The 16630-nt window shown below is 44.5% G+C and overlaps 1 protein-coding gene across 4 annotated transcripts in view; it reads left to right on the top strand.

Moving 5' to 3' along the window:
- LOC144679671 (uncharacterized) overlaps positions 1 to 16630 on the top strand; it is a 665324-nt gene that overhangs the window by 264962 nt on the left and 383732 nt on the right. For all 4 annotated transcript variants that reach the window (XM_078540272.1, XM_078540271.1, XM_078540274.1 and 1 more), the window contains 2 exons: positions 12774 to 12941; positions 15348 to 15431. In XM_078540272.1, the coding sequence (XP_078396398.1) occupies positions 12774 to 12941; positions 15348 to 15431 (252 nt within the window). The remainder of the gene's footprint in view (positions 1 to 12773; positions 12942 to 15347; positions 15432 to 16630) is intronic.

Here is a 16630-nt window from a genome sequence, read left to right as displayed (position 1 = left end):
AGTAGGGAGGTAGGTGCAAATGTGGAGGAAGGTGTAAGGGAAGGGAACCCAGAAGGGGAAAGGTATAAGGGAGGGAGTTCGGATGGGGGAAGGTGTCAGGGCGGCGGAGGAGGGAATACGGAGGGAGGAAGAAATAAGGGTGGAGGAAGGAGTAAGGGGGGAGGAATGTGTGGGGGTGGAATGTCCAAGTGAACATGCAAGGGAGGGGTCTCTGGAGTCAATGACTGCCTCCTGGGGAGTGAACTCAGGGTGGGCATGGTAGCTCAGTATGGTTAGAGTAACAGGAGAGCAGAGGGAACTGGTAGGGTGGGAGGGTGCAACGGTATTGGTAGAATGGGTAGCGAGGGTGGTTATTGGGGACACTGAGGTAAACATGGACACACTGGGTTGGGAAGGAGGAAATCGGGGAGTTGAAGTGGATGGGGGTGAGATTTTCAGGAAGGTAAGGAATGTGCATGTTCACCTAGACATACTGGAATGACAAGGGTTTGGGCTGGAAGGATACAGTGCGGAGGTCGTAGGTTATGCCGAGGTGTCTATGGTTATGGGGGGATGGACATGGGTAACTGGTGGAGGAGAAATGGTGGGGAGCGCTCATGAGCAATTTGACCATGGGCATCTTTTCGAAATCGAAAGTGAGCGGAGCCTCGTGTTGCACGGGCACAGGTGCTGTATGGGAGTGCGATCAGTGAATGGACAGAGATGCAGGTCAGCTCAGATGGACAACTGAAAGGGAACCCCAGCAGGCAGCATTGAAAATGCTCAGGGCAGTGAGATGAGTGTGATGGAGGAAGACTCCACGTGCATGGGAGAATGCTTGCATGAGGCTCAAAAAAACCCTGCCCTACACACACACACACTTCTCCCTTCAGAATCACTCGTGGTCCGGCTGCATGTAGCTGAGCTGCTGGTGGGGGGGCGGGGAATGCAGGGGACTGGCTTGCGAAGCCTGTAATTGAAGCTGAAAGACAACATTACACATTATTCAGTGAAAGTGAATATATTTTCAGGTTATAAAATGACTAAATGTGTTCACCTGTGCAACCAACTGTGATCAGAATTTCTTAACTTTAAAAGGCCTACCACTTCTTCTAGTTGCTGCCCTGACATCCGCAGGGGTGGAGACAGCCTGTGCAATGGTTGGCCCTGTTGCCTCTGATGACTTTGGCATGCGTCCTCTGGCGATCCAAGGCCTTGAGGACCCCGGCTTGCTTTGGCTGTCCTCCTGCGGGCCAGCTGCTCCCTCTGTGGTAACAGAGGATGAGGTTGAGGGGGTTACAGGCAAAGGGGACTCAAAGACAGTGGACAGCCTCTGAGATTCCTGAGTGGATGACCTGGGTGTCCAGCGGCTGCTCATCCTCCTTTCGGGTGCCTGAGGGTCCCAGCCTGACCCCTTGAGAGGAAGGAGCACCAGGAGGGATGTCGAGGTGCCCTATTTCCCTCTCGTGTTGCTACTGCAGGAACTCACCCGTGGCTACTGCGATGAAGTGCAGGTTTGCGTACATCTCCACGTCCTGCTGGACCAGGGTCTCCATGACATCTGCCATCCTTCCCATGAACGCCTCCATACACGCACATGTGGGCACCACTTCATCAGAGAGCAGGCGGACACACTCCTCCGACTTGCGTGCCACTCTATTGAGGGCCTCTAACAGCTCTGCATGATGTTCCTCCGCCTTCTGCTGACTCTCCACGATGAGTTGGCGGAGGGCTGAATGCAGAGGCTCATCTTCTGACTCGGTCTGACAGATGCCTTTCCCCAGCAGTCCTCCAAGTGCTGGGGAGCTCAGCTGAACCTGCCTCCTCCTGCTGCGGACACGTGTCCGTGCAGTGACCATCAGATTGTAAACCCGAGCCTGCTCTACATCTAGGCCCACTGAGGTGTGTGTCTTTGTGCTGGTGGAGGGTATGGGTAAACGCTGTGACAGGTCTTCCAGGCTGCTTATTTTCAGCTCTTCCATGGAGGAGGTGTCTTCTTGGCTGGAGGTGAGAACCTGGATGGAGCTGAGGGACTGGCTGGCTGAGGACATCGGTCGCTTGGCGGAACTTCCTGTGAAGCAAAGTAGAGATAATTAGTACATGGCAGCAGAGTCAAAAGCAGGAGAGAGAGCACTCTCAGTTGTGTTGAGTGAAGGATGATGTAGTGCAGGATGCTCATATGGGTGTTCACTGTTGCCGCAGGCGTGGTCCATGTCCTCACCAGTCAGTGTGATGACACGCTCCTCAAAGTGAGTGAGGGGCCTAATGTTGGCCACTCCATCCCAGTCTGGGACCTCTCCCTCCTGTTGTGAGCCAGCTTCTCCTGCATGAAAACATGGAGAGAGTGTGAGCAGGACACATACCATGGTAGATGTTAAGGATGTGTGGACTGTTTGTGTGGTGAGTGGAGCCATGGATGGGATGAGGACGCAAGCTCGAGACGATATAAGCCTGATGGAGATGTGAGGGTATGTGCGAGAGTTAGTGGTGTTTTTCCTTGAGGTGCGAGAACACTGTGGATGTGCGATGTGTTTGCGAGTGTGTGTTGAGAGTGATGCGGTGGTTGATTTACCCTAGTGGAACAGATGAGATCATTCATCCTATTCCTGCACTGGATGACTGACCTCCTCTGTGCTCAGTCAGCGCTGACTGCCACTGCCACCACCTCCCAGGCCGGATTGGTGACTCTGATGGACCTCCTGCAGACAGAGCGGGGGTTGGGGACATTGCGGCGGCCTCCCACTGCGTCTAGCAGGTGCCCCAGAGAAGCATCACTAAATTTGGGGATTGCTGTTACCTTTGCTTTCTGGACCATCTATTGCTTGGAGCAGGCCTGGTCTGTAGACATGAAGTAGGCTACGCTCTGATGCGTTTTGAATATAGCGCCGGAAGCAAGGAAGCGCTAAGGTCATGGCATGGCGAGCAAATCTGAGCCTGCCTGCCAGTGATCTGGCATGTTTCCTGTGAATGCATTATTAATGAGGCCAGGATAGCAGGAAGCAGATGATATGGCACGAAAACCCGTCATTGCAGCCAGCGAGTAACAAGTTTTTCACGCCCGCCACCACACTTAGTACAATTCTGGGGGCGATTCCACCCATTGTTACTTGATCTTGCACTCACAGCCACCAGCTAAGACACTGGCACTGCACGTATTTTAGAGCGTAGATAGAGAAAGAATTTGCGCAGGGTGAAATGGGAACTAAGTATTCATTCCTCCAAATTTAAAAAAAAATTTTATTTGCCCTTAAAAAAACATTCTCTACTTTGTGTATTTCATTGTGTTACTTAACTCAATCGATACTTAACTCAAACACATCAAAACCAGCATCTGATCAAATCTGAATGCATAACCAGATCAACTGACCAATCAAACTTCACAAGTTCTCTGTCTCTTCTTTAGACATGATGTTATCTAAACACGATGTTATCTAAATATGTTGATTAGCCAACATTTTATACAACATGCCATCATGGTACAGAGGGATCTGGGTGTCCTGGTTCATGAATCACAAAAGACTTGCAGGTCCGGCAAGCGATTAGGAAGACGAATTGAATGTTGGTGTTTATTGTAAGGGGAATAGAATATAAAAGTAGGCAAGTTTCAGTGCAGCTACACTGGATCTTGGTGAGACCACATCTAGAGTACTGTGTACAGTTTTGGTCTCCTTTTTTGAAAAAAAGATAAAATTGTGTTAGAAGCAGTTCAGAGAAAGTTCATTCCTGGAATGGCTCATTCAGTCTCTGATGGCCTATATCACAGCTTGCATTACAGCACAGGTAGTTTCCTACAAAGGTCTCAGTGCTGCAATAGAAGATCCAACTGTTGTCTCATTCCTGGAATGAAGGGCTTACCTTATGAAGAAAGGTTGAACAGATTGGGCCTATACCTATTTGAGCTTAGAAGAATGAGAAGTGACCTTATTGAAACATATAAGATCCTGAGGGGACTTGATAGGGTACATACAAGGAGGATGTTTCCTCTTGTGGGGGAGACTAGAACTAGGTGACACAATTTAAGACTAAGATGGAGATGAGATTTTTTTTCTCTCAGAGGGTCATAAATATGCGGAATTCACTTCCACAGAAAACAGTGGAGGCTGGGTCATTGAATTTATTCAAGGGAGAATTAGATAGATTTTTGATAGACAAGGGAGTCAGACAGGAAAGTGGAGTTGAAACAGAACTAGATGAGCCATGATCTTGTGGAAAGGTGGAGCAGGCTTGAAGAGCTGAATGGCCTGCTCCTGCTCCTAAATCCTATGTTCCTTTCAGTCATCGCATGATTTTTATCACACAGTCAATTGCTGAAAGACTTTCAGCTGCAGTATTCATGGTCATGATGTCATGCTTTCACTAAGATAAAAGCAAAACGTTGCGGATGCTGGAAATCTTAAAGAAAAACAGAAAAGCTGGAAAAACTCAGCAGGTCTGACAGCATCTGTGGAGAGAAAAATGGAGTTAACATTTCAAGTCCGTATGAGCCTTCTTCAGAGCTACAGAGAAGTAGAAATGTGATTAAATTTATACTGCTGAAGGTGGGTGGAGCAGGTGAAGCAGGATAGAAGGCCAGCGATAGGTGAAGGGCAAAGGAGAGATTGACAAAGGTGTCATGAGCAAAAGGACAAAGGGAGTGTTAATGGCTAAAAAAGGGCTAATAGTGTGCTAGTAAGGGCTAAAAAGGTGCTGATAGTGACATAAAGGTGAGAAAGCGGAATGTGATAATAGCAGAATGGATAAGTACTCGGAAAAGAACAACATGAACAAGTAACAGATAGCTCTTGTGGGGTGGGGGGAAGGGGCGGTGGTGGGGAAAATAAGATCAAAAATGGGATAAAAAGAGGGAACAAAAAGGGGATAAAAGAATGAAGGAATAAAAATAAAAATAAGCGAATAATAAAAAAAATAATTTTGAAAGAAGGGATAAAAAATGGATGAAGATGGAGAGAGTTCATGGTCTGAAGTTTTTGAACTTAATGTTAAGTTTGGAAGGCTGTAAAGTGCTTAACCGGAAGATGAGGTGCTATTCCTCCAGTTTGCGTTGGACTTCACTGGAACATTGCAGCAGGCCAAGGATGGACATGTGGGCATGAGAGCAGGGTGGTGTGTTGGAATGGCAAGCGACAGGAAGGTCTGGGCCATGCTTGTGGACAGACTGAAGGTGTTTCGCAAAGCGGTCACCCAGTCTGCTTATGGGCTCCAATTGCTTGCTTCCAATTTCCACCCCTCTATCACCTTCACATGGTCCATCTCCGACACTTCCCTCCCCTTCCTTGACCTCTCTGTCTCCATTTCTGGTGATAGACTGTCCACCAATATTCATTACAAGACTCCCACAGCTATCTCGACTAAAGTGGTCACCTAGCTTGCGTTTGGTCTCTCCAATGGAGAGGAGACCGCATTGGGAGCAGCAAATGCAGTAGACCAAATTGAAGGAGGTGCAAGTAATTAGACACTTCACCCTTTTTTATCGTCCCCTTTTATCTCATTTTCGACCCTTTTTTACACAACAACACCCCACCCCACCCCACCCCGACAAGGACCATCTGTTACTTGCTCATGTTGTTCTTTTCTGAGTGCTTTACCCTGTTCTGCTATTATCACATTCTGCTTTTTAATGCCACTATCAGCACCTTTTTAGCCCTTACCAGTACCATTAACACTCCCTTTGTCCCTTTGTTCATGACATCTTTGTCAATCTCTCCTTTGCCTCCACCTATCACTGGCCTTCTATCCTGCTTCACCTGTTCCACCCACATTCAGCAGTATAAATTTAATCACATTTCTACTTCTCTGTAGTACTGAAGAAGGCTCATACAGACTTGAAACATTAACTCTGTTTTTTTTCTCCACAGATGCTGCCAGACCTGCTGAGTTTTTCCAGCATATTGTTTTTCTTTCATAGTTTCACTCATGCCTCTGAATTCATCACTGGTACATTCCCCTTCATTATCAGTGAGAAAGTTTGCCGATGCCCAAGTCTGGTCCATATCCATTTCTTCATTATTTTATCTATAATGATCTTTCTGCCCTTACTAAGTATTATTGTGGAAAGACTAAATACGGTTAGCAGGTCTACAAAATGTAGAATTAAAATATTTCTTTCATTGCCCTATGGCAACTACCTTGTTAAAATCAAGTGCAAAAGGTTTTCTGCACCCTTTGATACTCTTTACAGATTTCACACATCTCACTAATCTCTTCTATTAGCCTTATACTCTTCATTGACCACACCTACATCTTTAGGCAAAGTTTTAATCTTTGACAATTAGGGTGGTAACATTGTCAATGTAACTTTAAGGCAGTTTACCTTTTGCCTCTGACTCTTATCACCTGATGCCATTAATACTTGTTTAACGCTCTCATCAGGTTTTGTTAATGGAATACAATAATGTCCTGTCTAGCTAAACTGCAGATCCACTGACTTTCCGAAAATAACTGCCTTATCAAGCTCGATTTTAAGTTTCATTTGTGCCTTTTACACAGAAGGTTTAATCAACAGCATAGGTATCTCACTAGGGATTATATCAATACTTATAAAATGGCTTACTCCAGCTATTTTACATGCAATTATAGCTCTCCTTAGTGACTCTAGTGTGTTCTCAACACCAAACCTAAAGCAGGCAGTACTTGTGTTTTCCTTAATCGTGTGTCAATCCTCAGTACTTAGTGAATCAAGGTAACATTTTAACTAATCTTTTCCACATAGTGTTGAAGTATGAGCGCTACTAGCTCTACACATCTGCAACTAAGACATTCATCACGGTGCTAAAACTCATTGTGACCAGTATAATTTGTTCGGATTAATCATTATTGTCATCCTGTTCTTCAGAATTCTCTTTATCATGTGTCATTTTGAGCTCTTTGCCTCTCCACTTTGGGCAGGTTATTGCATAATGATAATTCTAGTCACACCTGAAGCACCTATCTTCTTCCTCAGGCATTCCTAGGGTTCATCCGCCTTATATTGCTGTTCCAATTCTGTCTCCTGCTGTAATAGCCAGGTCTGCTAAAGGTACTTTCATTCTGCTTGTCATTAACCCTTCAATTGTAATGGCATCTGTGTCCAGTATCTGGACCAATTTGAAATATGGCAATCATTAAGTACGCTATTCTTTGTCACAGCGGAATGTCATCTATTTTTTCCATGAAGGCCGAAGGAAATGATTCTTTCCCCTGGAATTTTTCAAGGCAACAGACAACTTATCCAACAGGTTCTCCCTCTCTGAGAACAAAACACTAGTTTGAATCAGGAGCCTGTCCATATGAGACACCTTAGCATAATCCAACAATTTAAAAGTTAGTACTGATCCAGGGATCCCCAAATTGAATTTCATCAATCCTTTATACTATCTGTTAGATTCTATATGTTCCTCCATGGAATGGCCATCCACTTTTCCAAATCTATCAAAGTCTAACCATGCCTGGTGGGTATTTAGCAGATCATTAAAAAAAAAAATTATTCAAGAGCACTAATAAAAGGTCTAAACCTTCATCACTATCCAACTGACAGGCATCCAGCTCACAAATATACTTTGTTTCTGATTTTACTTTTTGTAAGCAACAACCCAAGGTCATATCTTGTTTCATGTTTGGTAGGGACATAACTCATGTTCACGTATCCATTTCATTCTTCCACTGGTCATATGGTTCAGAATCCAAGAACATTAGAGTATCATCATACCTTGACAATTTACACTTGCTTTCTGCCATTTTTCACAATGACCAATAGATTGTAGTTTTCTGTCTGAATTTTTTTCCTTTGCTTCGAACATTCAACTTTAGGCAACCATCCTGTACTGCCATATTTTACTCCAGAAAGCCAGTTGGTGAAATATAGAAATGGAGCTAATTTTTGCAAACTTTTATATTTATTTACAGAGTGACACATTACAAGTATGCACCTCCTAAACCCCCACGAGAATAATTTTGGTGTGTGTCTATATAAAGGGGCTTGCATGAATCCCCAGTTAAAGCCCACCACCTGTATGCAATTAAAACACAATTAATATATAATTAATATCCTGGGGTCAGCACTGATCAAAAATTTAACTAGACCAGCCACATAAATACTGCGGTTAAAAGAGCAGGTCAGAAGCTAGCTATCCTGTGGCAATTCACTTGCCTCCTAGCTCCTCAAAGCCTTTTCGCCATCTACATAGCACAAGTCAGGACTGCGATGGAATACTCTTCACTAGCTTGAATGAGGACAGCTCCAAGAAATCGCTGGAAGCTCAATATCATCCAATTCTACATGTTTTTGGAGCTCTCTTATATTTTAAAAAAGTTTTAATAGTCTATAGAAAGCGGCATGGCACTGAAGTACTATATTGTCCATTTAAAAACCTGTGCTGAAACATGTTTCTTTCAGAGATGAATGGCCTAGAGTGCCTTCATCTTGGAATTGTGCATGCCTGGAAGAATGAAGAGAGGTCACCCAGAGCAATGCGGGTGGCTAGAAAAGGGAGGAGGAGGAGTGGAAGAAAGGTTCTCAGCAGGAGGCCATCTTTGTTCAGAATCTTTAGGGAGACGCTCTCTAACCTAAATATCTGCAAGGACCATGCATGAATGTTTGCGCAACACAGTGGAGCTTGTAACTGAAATCAGCCGACTGTTGTAGCCAGAATTACAATGCCAAAGCAGCAAAAAGACCACATTGCCCATGACTGTCAAGCTGACCGCGGCTCTTAAATTGTGTGTGTCAGGTTTCTTCCATGCTGCTGCTGTAGAAATAAACAACATCCACCAGTTTGTGTTGTACTGCTGCATAAGGAAGGGCACAGAGATTCTCCATGCAAAGAAAGACAACTTCACTTTATTCCTTCTTGCCTCAAACAAGTTGGGGGGAGCAAAACAAGGGATTGAACAGATTTTCATTTAATTTGTTGATGGGATATGGACACCACTGGCAAGGCCAGCATTTATTGCTCATTCTTAATTGCCCTTGAGAAGATGGTGGTGAGCCGCCGCCTTGAATTGCTACAGTCCATGTGAGGTAGGTACTGTCACAAAACTCTGTTCCAGAGAGTTCCAGGCTAGCAACAGTGAAGGAATGGAAATTTATTTCCAAGTCAGGATGGTGTGTGATTTGGAGGGGAAGTTGTAGGTGGTGGTGTTTCCATGCGCTTGATGCTCTTGCTTTTCTGGGTGGTAGAGGTCATGGGTTTGGTAGGTGCTGTTGAAGAATCCTTGGTGAATGCTGCAGTGCATCTTGTAGATATTACTTACTGCAACCACCTGGTACAGGGAATGAATGTTCAAGATGGTGAATGAGGTGCCAATCCAGCCAGCTGCATTGTTCAGGACGATATCGAACTTCTAGCGAGTTCTTGGAGTTGCCCTCAATCAGGCTGATGAAAAGTAGTCCATCGCAGTCCTGACTTTTGCAATGTAGATGGTGAAAAAGCTTTGGGGAGCCAGGAGGTGAGTGAATAGTCACAGAATAGCTAGCGAGAAGAAGTAAACCAGCAAGTAACCTGTAACTAGTTTTTGATCCCTTTAATATGTGTTGCTGGGGAATTGGAGGGACCTCCTTCATGCTGTTGAGCATGTGTTCATTTGTGGAAGGTTAAGAGAGGGTGTTGGCTGGAGCTGGAAAGTGACAGTGCTGGCATAAAATTAGCATTGTATGCTGATTGACATCATAATCTACCACTACTTGTGCTACATGCTGCTGGCAGCTGTTAGCTACATACTGCAAAACCCTTTCCAAAGTCACATTCAGTGCACTTCTTGACAGAGAAGCTGTAATGGTCAGCATGGCTGATACCTGACTAACGCTCCATTTTTGGCATGCAGTAGAGCTGACTTACGGAAATAGCACCATGGAGTGGCATAGAATTCTTTGCTAAGCAGTAGATACTGCATCACCTCCAATTGGTAGTTATAAAACAGAGGGTCAGGTGCTGGGCTGCATCACTAATTATCTGCACCATTTCAGGCTCCATTTTCCTTCCTCATCCTCAGTGATTTCAACCTCCAGCTCAACTTATCGTGTTCTCTTTCCTCTGAATTCATTGCCCTCTTACTCTCCCTAAAACTCTCTCTCCAATAAATTCCCCAACCCATATTCATGACCACCCCTTTGACCTTGCCATCTCACATGGCCTCACTACTTCCATAGTTTTAATCACAGATAAGGCCACCTCTGATAAAACTATTACTCTCTCTCACCCTGGCTGTTCCCTCTTGTACAGCTCTCATCTCTGCTTACTTAATTCCAAGGAACGCAGACTTGAAACGTTTAACAATCTACCCCAGATCTGGCTGGACCACTTAAAACACTACCCGGTCCTCCTCTCACCTGCTAAAACTGTTCACTATTCTATGATCATCCTGGAATGCAAAGATAACTCCCAGCTTCTTTGCTTGACTGCAGACCATCTTCTTAAATCCCTCTCCCCTGTCTTTTCCACCCTCACCTCCAACCATAAGTGCAAGGAGCTCACTAAGTTTGAGATGATCCGATTACCGACCTCCTTTCCACTAGCCCACCTGGCCAAACTTCCTTTAATGATCTCCCTTGCCTAGCCCTAAACTCACATATTTGTCTTTTTCTCTCATGTTTCCCTCATGGTTTCTCTGAGCTCATCTTGTCCAGAAGACCCACCTCCTATTCCCATTAGACTGCTGATCACTCACCTTCCCCTCCTGCCCCCAATACTAGTTGATATTGTAAACTTCAGGTGTTGTCCCTCTCACCTTTAAACCTGCTATCATCACCCCTCTTCTCAAAAAAAAACAACCCTTGACCCCTTTGTCCTTGCAAGCTGCCATCCCATCTCCAACCTCCCTTTTCTCTCCAAAGTCCTTGAATGCATTGTCATTTCCCAAATCCATTCCCATCTTTCCTGTAACTCCATGTTTGAATCGCTCCAAACAGGTTTGTACCTCTGCCATAGTAGTGAAACAGGGCTTATCAAAGTCACAACTGACTTCCTGTGTGACTGAGTCAAAGGTAAATTTTCACTCCTCGTCCTTCTTGACATTGTTGACCACACCATTCTCCTCCAATGGTTCTCTATGTTATCCAGATAAGGGGGACTGCTCTGACCTCATTTCATTCTTATCTATCTAATCATAGCTAGAAAATCACTTGCTATAGCTTCTCTTTATGTTCTCGCACCGTTCCCTCTGGTGTCCCCCAAAGATCTATCCTTGATCTCCTCCTATTTCTCATCTACAAGCTGTCTCTTGATGACATCATCTGAGGGCATACCATTTGTTTTTACATTTATGCTGACGAGACCTAGCTCTACCTCACCACCACCTCTCTCAATTCCTCCACGGTTGCTAACTTATCAGACTGTTTATTCGACATCCAGTACTGGATGAGTAGAATTTTCCATCAATTAAATATTGGGAAGATTGAAGCCATTGTTTTTGGTCCCTGCTCCAAACTCCATTCCTAACTACTGACTTCATCACTTTCCCTGGCAACAGTCTGAGATTTAGCCAGTCTGTTTGGAACCTTGGTGTCACATTTGACCCTGAGTTGGACTTCTGACCTCATATTTGTGCCACCTCTAAGACTGCCTATTTCCACCTCCGTAACATGGCTTGACGTAGCCCTGTCTCAGCTCATCTGCTGCTGAAATCCTCATCCATACCTTCATTACCTCTAGACTCAACTATTCCAACACACACTTGGCTGGTCACTCACATTCTACCCTCCATAAACTTGATGTCACCCAAAATTCTGCTGCCCCTGCCTTAATTCATAGTAGGTCCCATTTTGCTATCACCCCTGTGCTCACTGGCATACATTGGCACTGGTCAAGCAATGTCTTGATTTTAAAATTTTCATCCTTGTTTTCAAATCCCTCCTTGGTCTCATCCCTCCCTATTTCTGTAATGTCTTCCAACCCTACAACCCCCTGAGACACCTGCACTCCTTTAATTCTGGCCTTTTTTTGCATCCCCAATCATAATTGCTGCACCATCGGTCCAAGCTCTGAAATTCTCTATCTACACCTCTCTACCTCACTTTCCTCCTTTAAGACACTTCTTAAAACCTACCTCCTTGACCAAGCTTTTGGCCGTTTGGCCTAATATCTCCTTTTTTGGCTCCATGTCATACTTGTTTTATAATGGCTCTGTGAAGTGCCTTTGGATATTTCATTATTTTAAAGATGCTATATAAATGTGAGTTGTTGCTCTTGTTGCTAATGGGTTTTGATGTCCTTCTAAAACTTTCAGAATATTTTTCATCCTTTTGTGAAACCTCCCTTTAAATGTCCCTATTAATGTAAGTTTGATTCACACTCAATTTTATTCTCACAGAACTAATGTACTCCCGACACCCATCTGAGTCTGTACTGGTGCTGTCAATAATATGTCACTGGAGAATTGAGTGCTATTTGCAATTGACCTTTCGGAAAGAATTTCTTAACCATTCAGTATTGACTTAGACTTGGAGCCAAGAATTGGTGCTATTGTGTATTAAAAGTTAAGAATAATTGAAAAGAGATGATATGATGCTGTTATATATTGAACCATCAAAGTGAACGTTCACATGAGAGGACAATGCAATGTAGTTTTAATGTGTCATCAGAACCTTCCAGAGAGCTACAAAAACTTTATATTCTGACTGTAAGCTAGAAATATTGATATGTGGAAAACTTTGTTTGAAAGATGACAGCTACTTCTGCTGTGAATAATGTATTATAAATTACTGTAACTCTGAATTGCTCACACAAATATATTCACATAGGAAATTGTATTAGGTGTTAGAATTCAAGGACATAATGAATATCATTTGAAATAATGGCTGCAGCTTTCAGTTCTGATCTCAGTTGCTCCACAGAGAAAAGCTCATGCAGAAGCTAAAAGAAGAATCTATGAAGTTGACAGACCAAATAACACAGCATTCCCAGGATGTCAGCAAGCTCAGCACTGAGAAACAGGAAATAGAACTAGAGATGGCAGTAATTACTGAGAAACATAGAACTGCTCAACAAGAGGTATATTGGAGATGTCAATACAAGCATAAATTGTTGCTGTCGCCCTTTGCATATTTTTGTTAATATTTGGATAATGATTTACCTCCTTTAAAATTAATGATCATTATAAAAATGTAAAGGATTTTAAGACATTGGTAACCAAATAAAGTTATGGTGATCAGTATTTGTTGTAAATTGTAATGCCAGCATTACAGCATGTCTATTGTTTTTTGGTTCTCATTCCTCTTGGCAGATCAATCTATTCCCATAAGACACTGCTGAAGTCCTTATTGACTCATTCACAGAGCATCACTAGTGTTAGAGACATGGGAGAGTATTCAGTACTACTTAACCTTACCAGTTACAAAGTCAGATCCTCAAGATTAGAGTCAAAAAAGATAAAATAGGAAATATAATTAAGCTTTTATTGTTGCATGCAGTCTAGCACCTAGGTGGAATCTGAGATCTTTTGACTTTAAATTAAATTTTACCTGGCACTTGATATCCAGAAGATTTGATCAAATTTAGCAAATAAATGCCTAGTTTACTTGCGTCCTAAATAATGACCTGAATCTTCCAACGCCCAGAGCAGTGAAATATGGACTTCAGTCTGTGCTGGGACCCTGCTCAATTCCTTGTGCATACACGTGTTGTAATTACCCGGGAGGCTTAAACTTCCGATGGGCTAATTTCCATTGCCTGGTCCCTCTGCTCAGACCCCGAGCTCAGTGTCAGAGACTTGGGCCAGATACAAAGACTTAACCTGGATACTTACCCTGGAAATATTACACAGTTTAAATCTCTAGTGTAACTCAGAGATTAACCATTGTAACTGCTCTGAGCACCATGATCGACCAACCCCCAGTCACCCATCCAACCTGATCTGACTATCTCCTGACCCGAGCTGACCTGACTAATTCCCTCACCTGACTACTGCCCCCCCCCCCCCCCCGACCCGAGTACCACCCCCAACCCAACTACTCCCCGAACCAAGTACACCCCAACCCGACTGTGCCCTGGACCCGACTGCACCCCCGACCCGACTGCACCCCCGACATGACTACCCATGACCCAACTACACTCCAAGACTCAACTACCCTTCTGACCCAACTACTGACTGACTCACTTACTCAACCACTCATTCACTGACCCACTCACTCACTTGCTCACTCACCCACTTGCTCACTCACCTACTTACCCACTCATTTACACATCCATATCACCAACTCATTCACCCACTCATTCACTCATTAGCCACTCACTCATCCACCCACTCACTCACCCACTCATCCACCCATACACTCACTCCCTCCCACACTCATTCACATACCCGCTCAGTCACCCGCCCACATACCTACATTCCCACCCGTTCACCCACTCGCTCACCCACTCCTGCGCTCACTGACCCACTCACTCTCTCACCCACTCACACTCTCACCCACTCACACCCACCCACCCACTCTCATTCACTCCCGCATTCACTCGCCCACTCACACCCACCCACACACTCACCTACCCACTCATTAACTCACTCACTCATTGAAAGACTTGGCACCTTTAAAAGCCTTCCTGAATATGGCAGCTACTGTTGTAAAAAGGAGGTGCATCCTCTCTTTTTCCAAATTCTTCTGCATTCGCTGAACTTGCCATGGAGAGACCCTGTGCTGGCCCATTTCTGCTAGAGCTGGGATCAGAAGTCCTGACCGCAAATGCACAATATAGTCGGAACACAGAAAATTTTGTAGACAGCAGAAATATGCCCACCATTGCCGCTGACTGGGAAACCTGGGCCATTGAATTTGCACTGTCCTCCATACAGCTCAATGATTGAGTACTATAAACCAACTGTGCTGATCAATGATTCAAACATTTGCCACATTGTTTCTTCCATTTTAATTTATTGTTTTTCAAACTTAAAATTACATTAGTTGTACCAATAGTGATATACTTTATACTGTATTAATGTTTCCTCAAGTGATTGTTTTACAGTTTGTTTAACTTGCATTCTAATGCTCAGAAAAAGAATCAGTAAAATATGTACTTTGAAAAGCTGAACAATGTGGGATGTTAAGGTCTGGGCCACTGCAAGATTGAAAGATAAACAAGAATTGGAATTAATTTTAAATTTTATAATTCATGTTCTTCATAGGATCCTTTTCTGAATTTTTCTAAATATTGGTGCTAAGTGTGGGTGCTAAAAGATGGCAAATTTTATGGATTTATATTTGCAGTTGCACATTTCTATAAAGAATACAAGAGTAAGCAGCATGTATTTTTCTTTTTAATGTGACTGAGTCTACATTGAATTCTCATGCCCAACGATATAGTAGCTGATATATTAAACCAGGCTTGATAATAGTAGATAGAATTATTCAGTTTATAGTGTTTGTGTTATTCATATCCACATTGTTTTGTTTGGATACTTAGGTCATAAACAGAGATCAGATTATACTAAAATTGAAGACTGACTTGAAGACTGCACAGGAGAAATATACAGGCTCACAGGAAGAAGTATGTATCCTTTTGTTTTTCTTATAGTCACCAGGATAAGACTTCAGAAAAGTGTCATGGGCTGGAACTTTTCAGGGCGTATTCAGGGGCTCTAGCAGACAATATGGCGAGAAGGCCAAAAAATTGGTTTCAAGATGTCGTGAAATCAGTTTGCAATTGTCCGCTCCACCCGCCAACGGCAGGTTGCGTTCCCTGCCATTGGACGTCAGGAACCTCATTGTAATACATCAGCATATCATTATAAGGCCAGCCCACCGGAATCGTCCCATCCCTCCCCCCCGCTGGATCATCCGCCCAATCACACCGACGTGTTCACAACAGCATATAAAATGCATGCAATTGGCGGACTGCAGTTTGAGGGGAAACTTTGAGGTGAGTACACAGTAATGTTGCGGAGCGCTCGCCTCTGGGGTACCTGTTGGACTTCAAGGTTGAGGTGTGTTGGGGGTGGGGGGCTGTAAGGGCTGCCCTGCGGTGATTTGGAGGGGAGGGAGCAAGGGTTGCCCTGCGACTGAGGCGACTTAGAGGGGGGCAAGGGCTGCCCTGCAGTTCAGGCTACTTGGGGAGGGGTGGGGGCAAGGGCTGCTTTACGGTTGAGGTAACTTGGTAGGGTAAGATAAGGGCTGCCCTGCAGTTCAGGCTACTTGGGTGGGGGTAACAGCTGCCCTGCGGTTTTGAGGTGACTTGGTGGGGGGTTGGGGGGGAGGGGGGGCAAGGGCTGCCCTGCAGTTGAGGCGACTTGCAAGGGGAGGGGGGTGCGGCACAACAGCTGTCCTGTGGTTGAGGCAACTTGGGGGAGGCGGTGATAAGGGCTTCCCTGCGGTTGAAGGTAGCACACAAGCACATGCGGGCTGGGCAAGGAAAGTGGCCATGCATTAGGGACACCTTGTATAAAGTGACTGTACCTTTGCAGCTGAGACAGTTCAGGCACAACCATATTGATATGATTGGAGTCCAGATTCTCTGCCTACTGAAGCAACGCAGAGGCATCAAAGTGCCACCAAGTACTCCAGCATTTTTCACCCCTCGGGCACAGACTGCAAAGTAGAGTGTTTTAGTGGACTGCAGAACAGTTGTACAGTCTCCTTGCTAAAGTTGGACATGGAGCAGTCACTGGTGAAGGTGCTCGCAGCCCTTTGCAATGTCATCATACCGGTTTGGACTAGTCTCCCCCGTGGTTCAAGCTAACAGTGCCAGCC

The sequence above is a fragment of the Cetorhinus maximus genome, chromosome 4, assembly GCF_964194155.1.
Source record: "Cetorhinus maximus chromosome 4, sCetMax3.hap1.1, whole genome shotgun sequence".
In the NCBI taxonomy this organism is placed as follows: Eukaryota; Metazoa; Chordata; class Chondrichthyes; order Lamniformes; family Cetorhinidae; genus Cetorhinus; species Cetorhinus maximus.
Note: the sequence above shows the minus strand (reverse complement) of the source record. Positions and strands in the feature narration are given on the sequence as shown.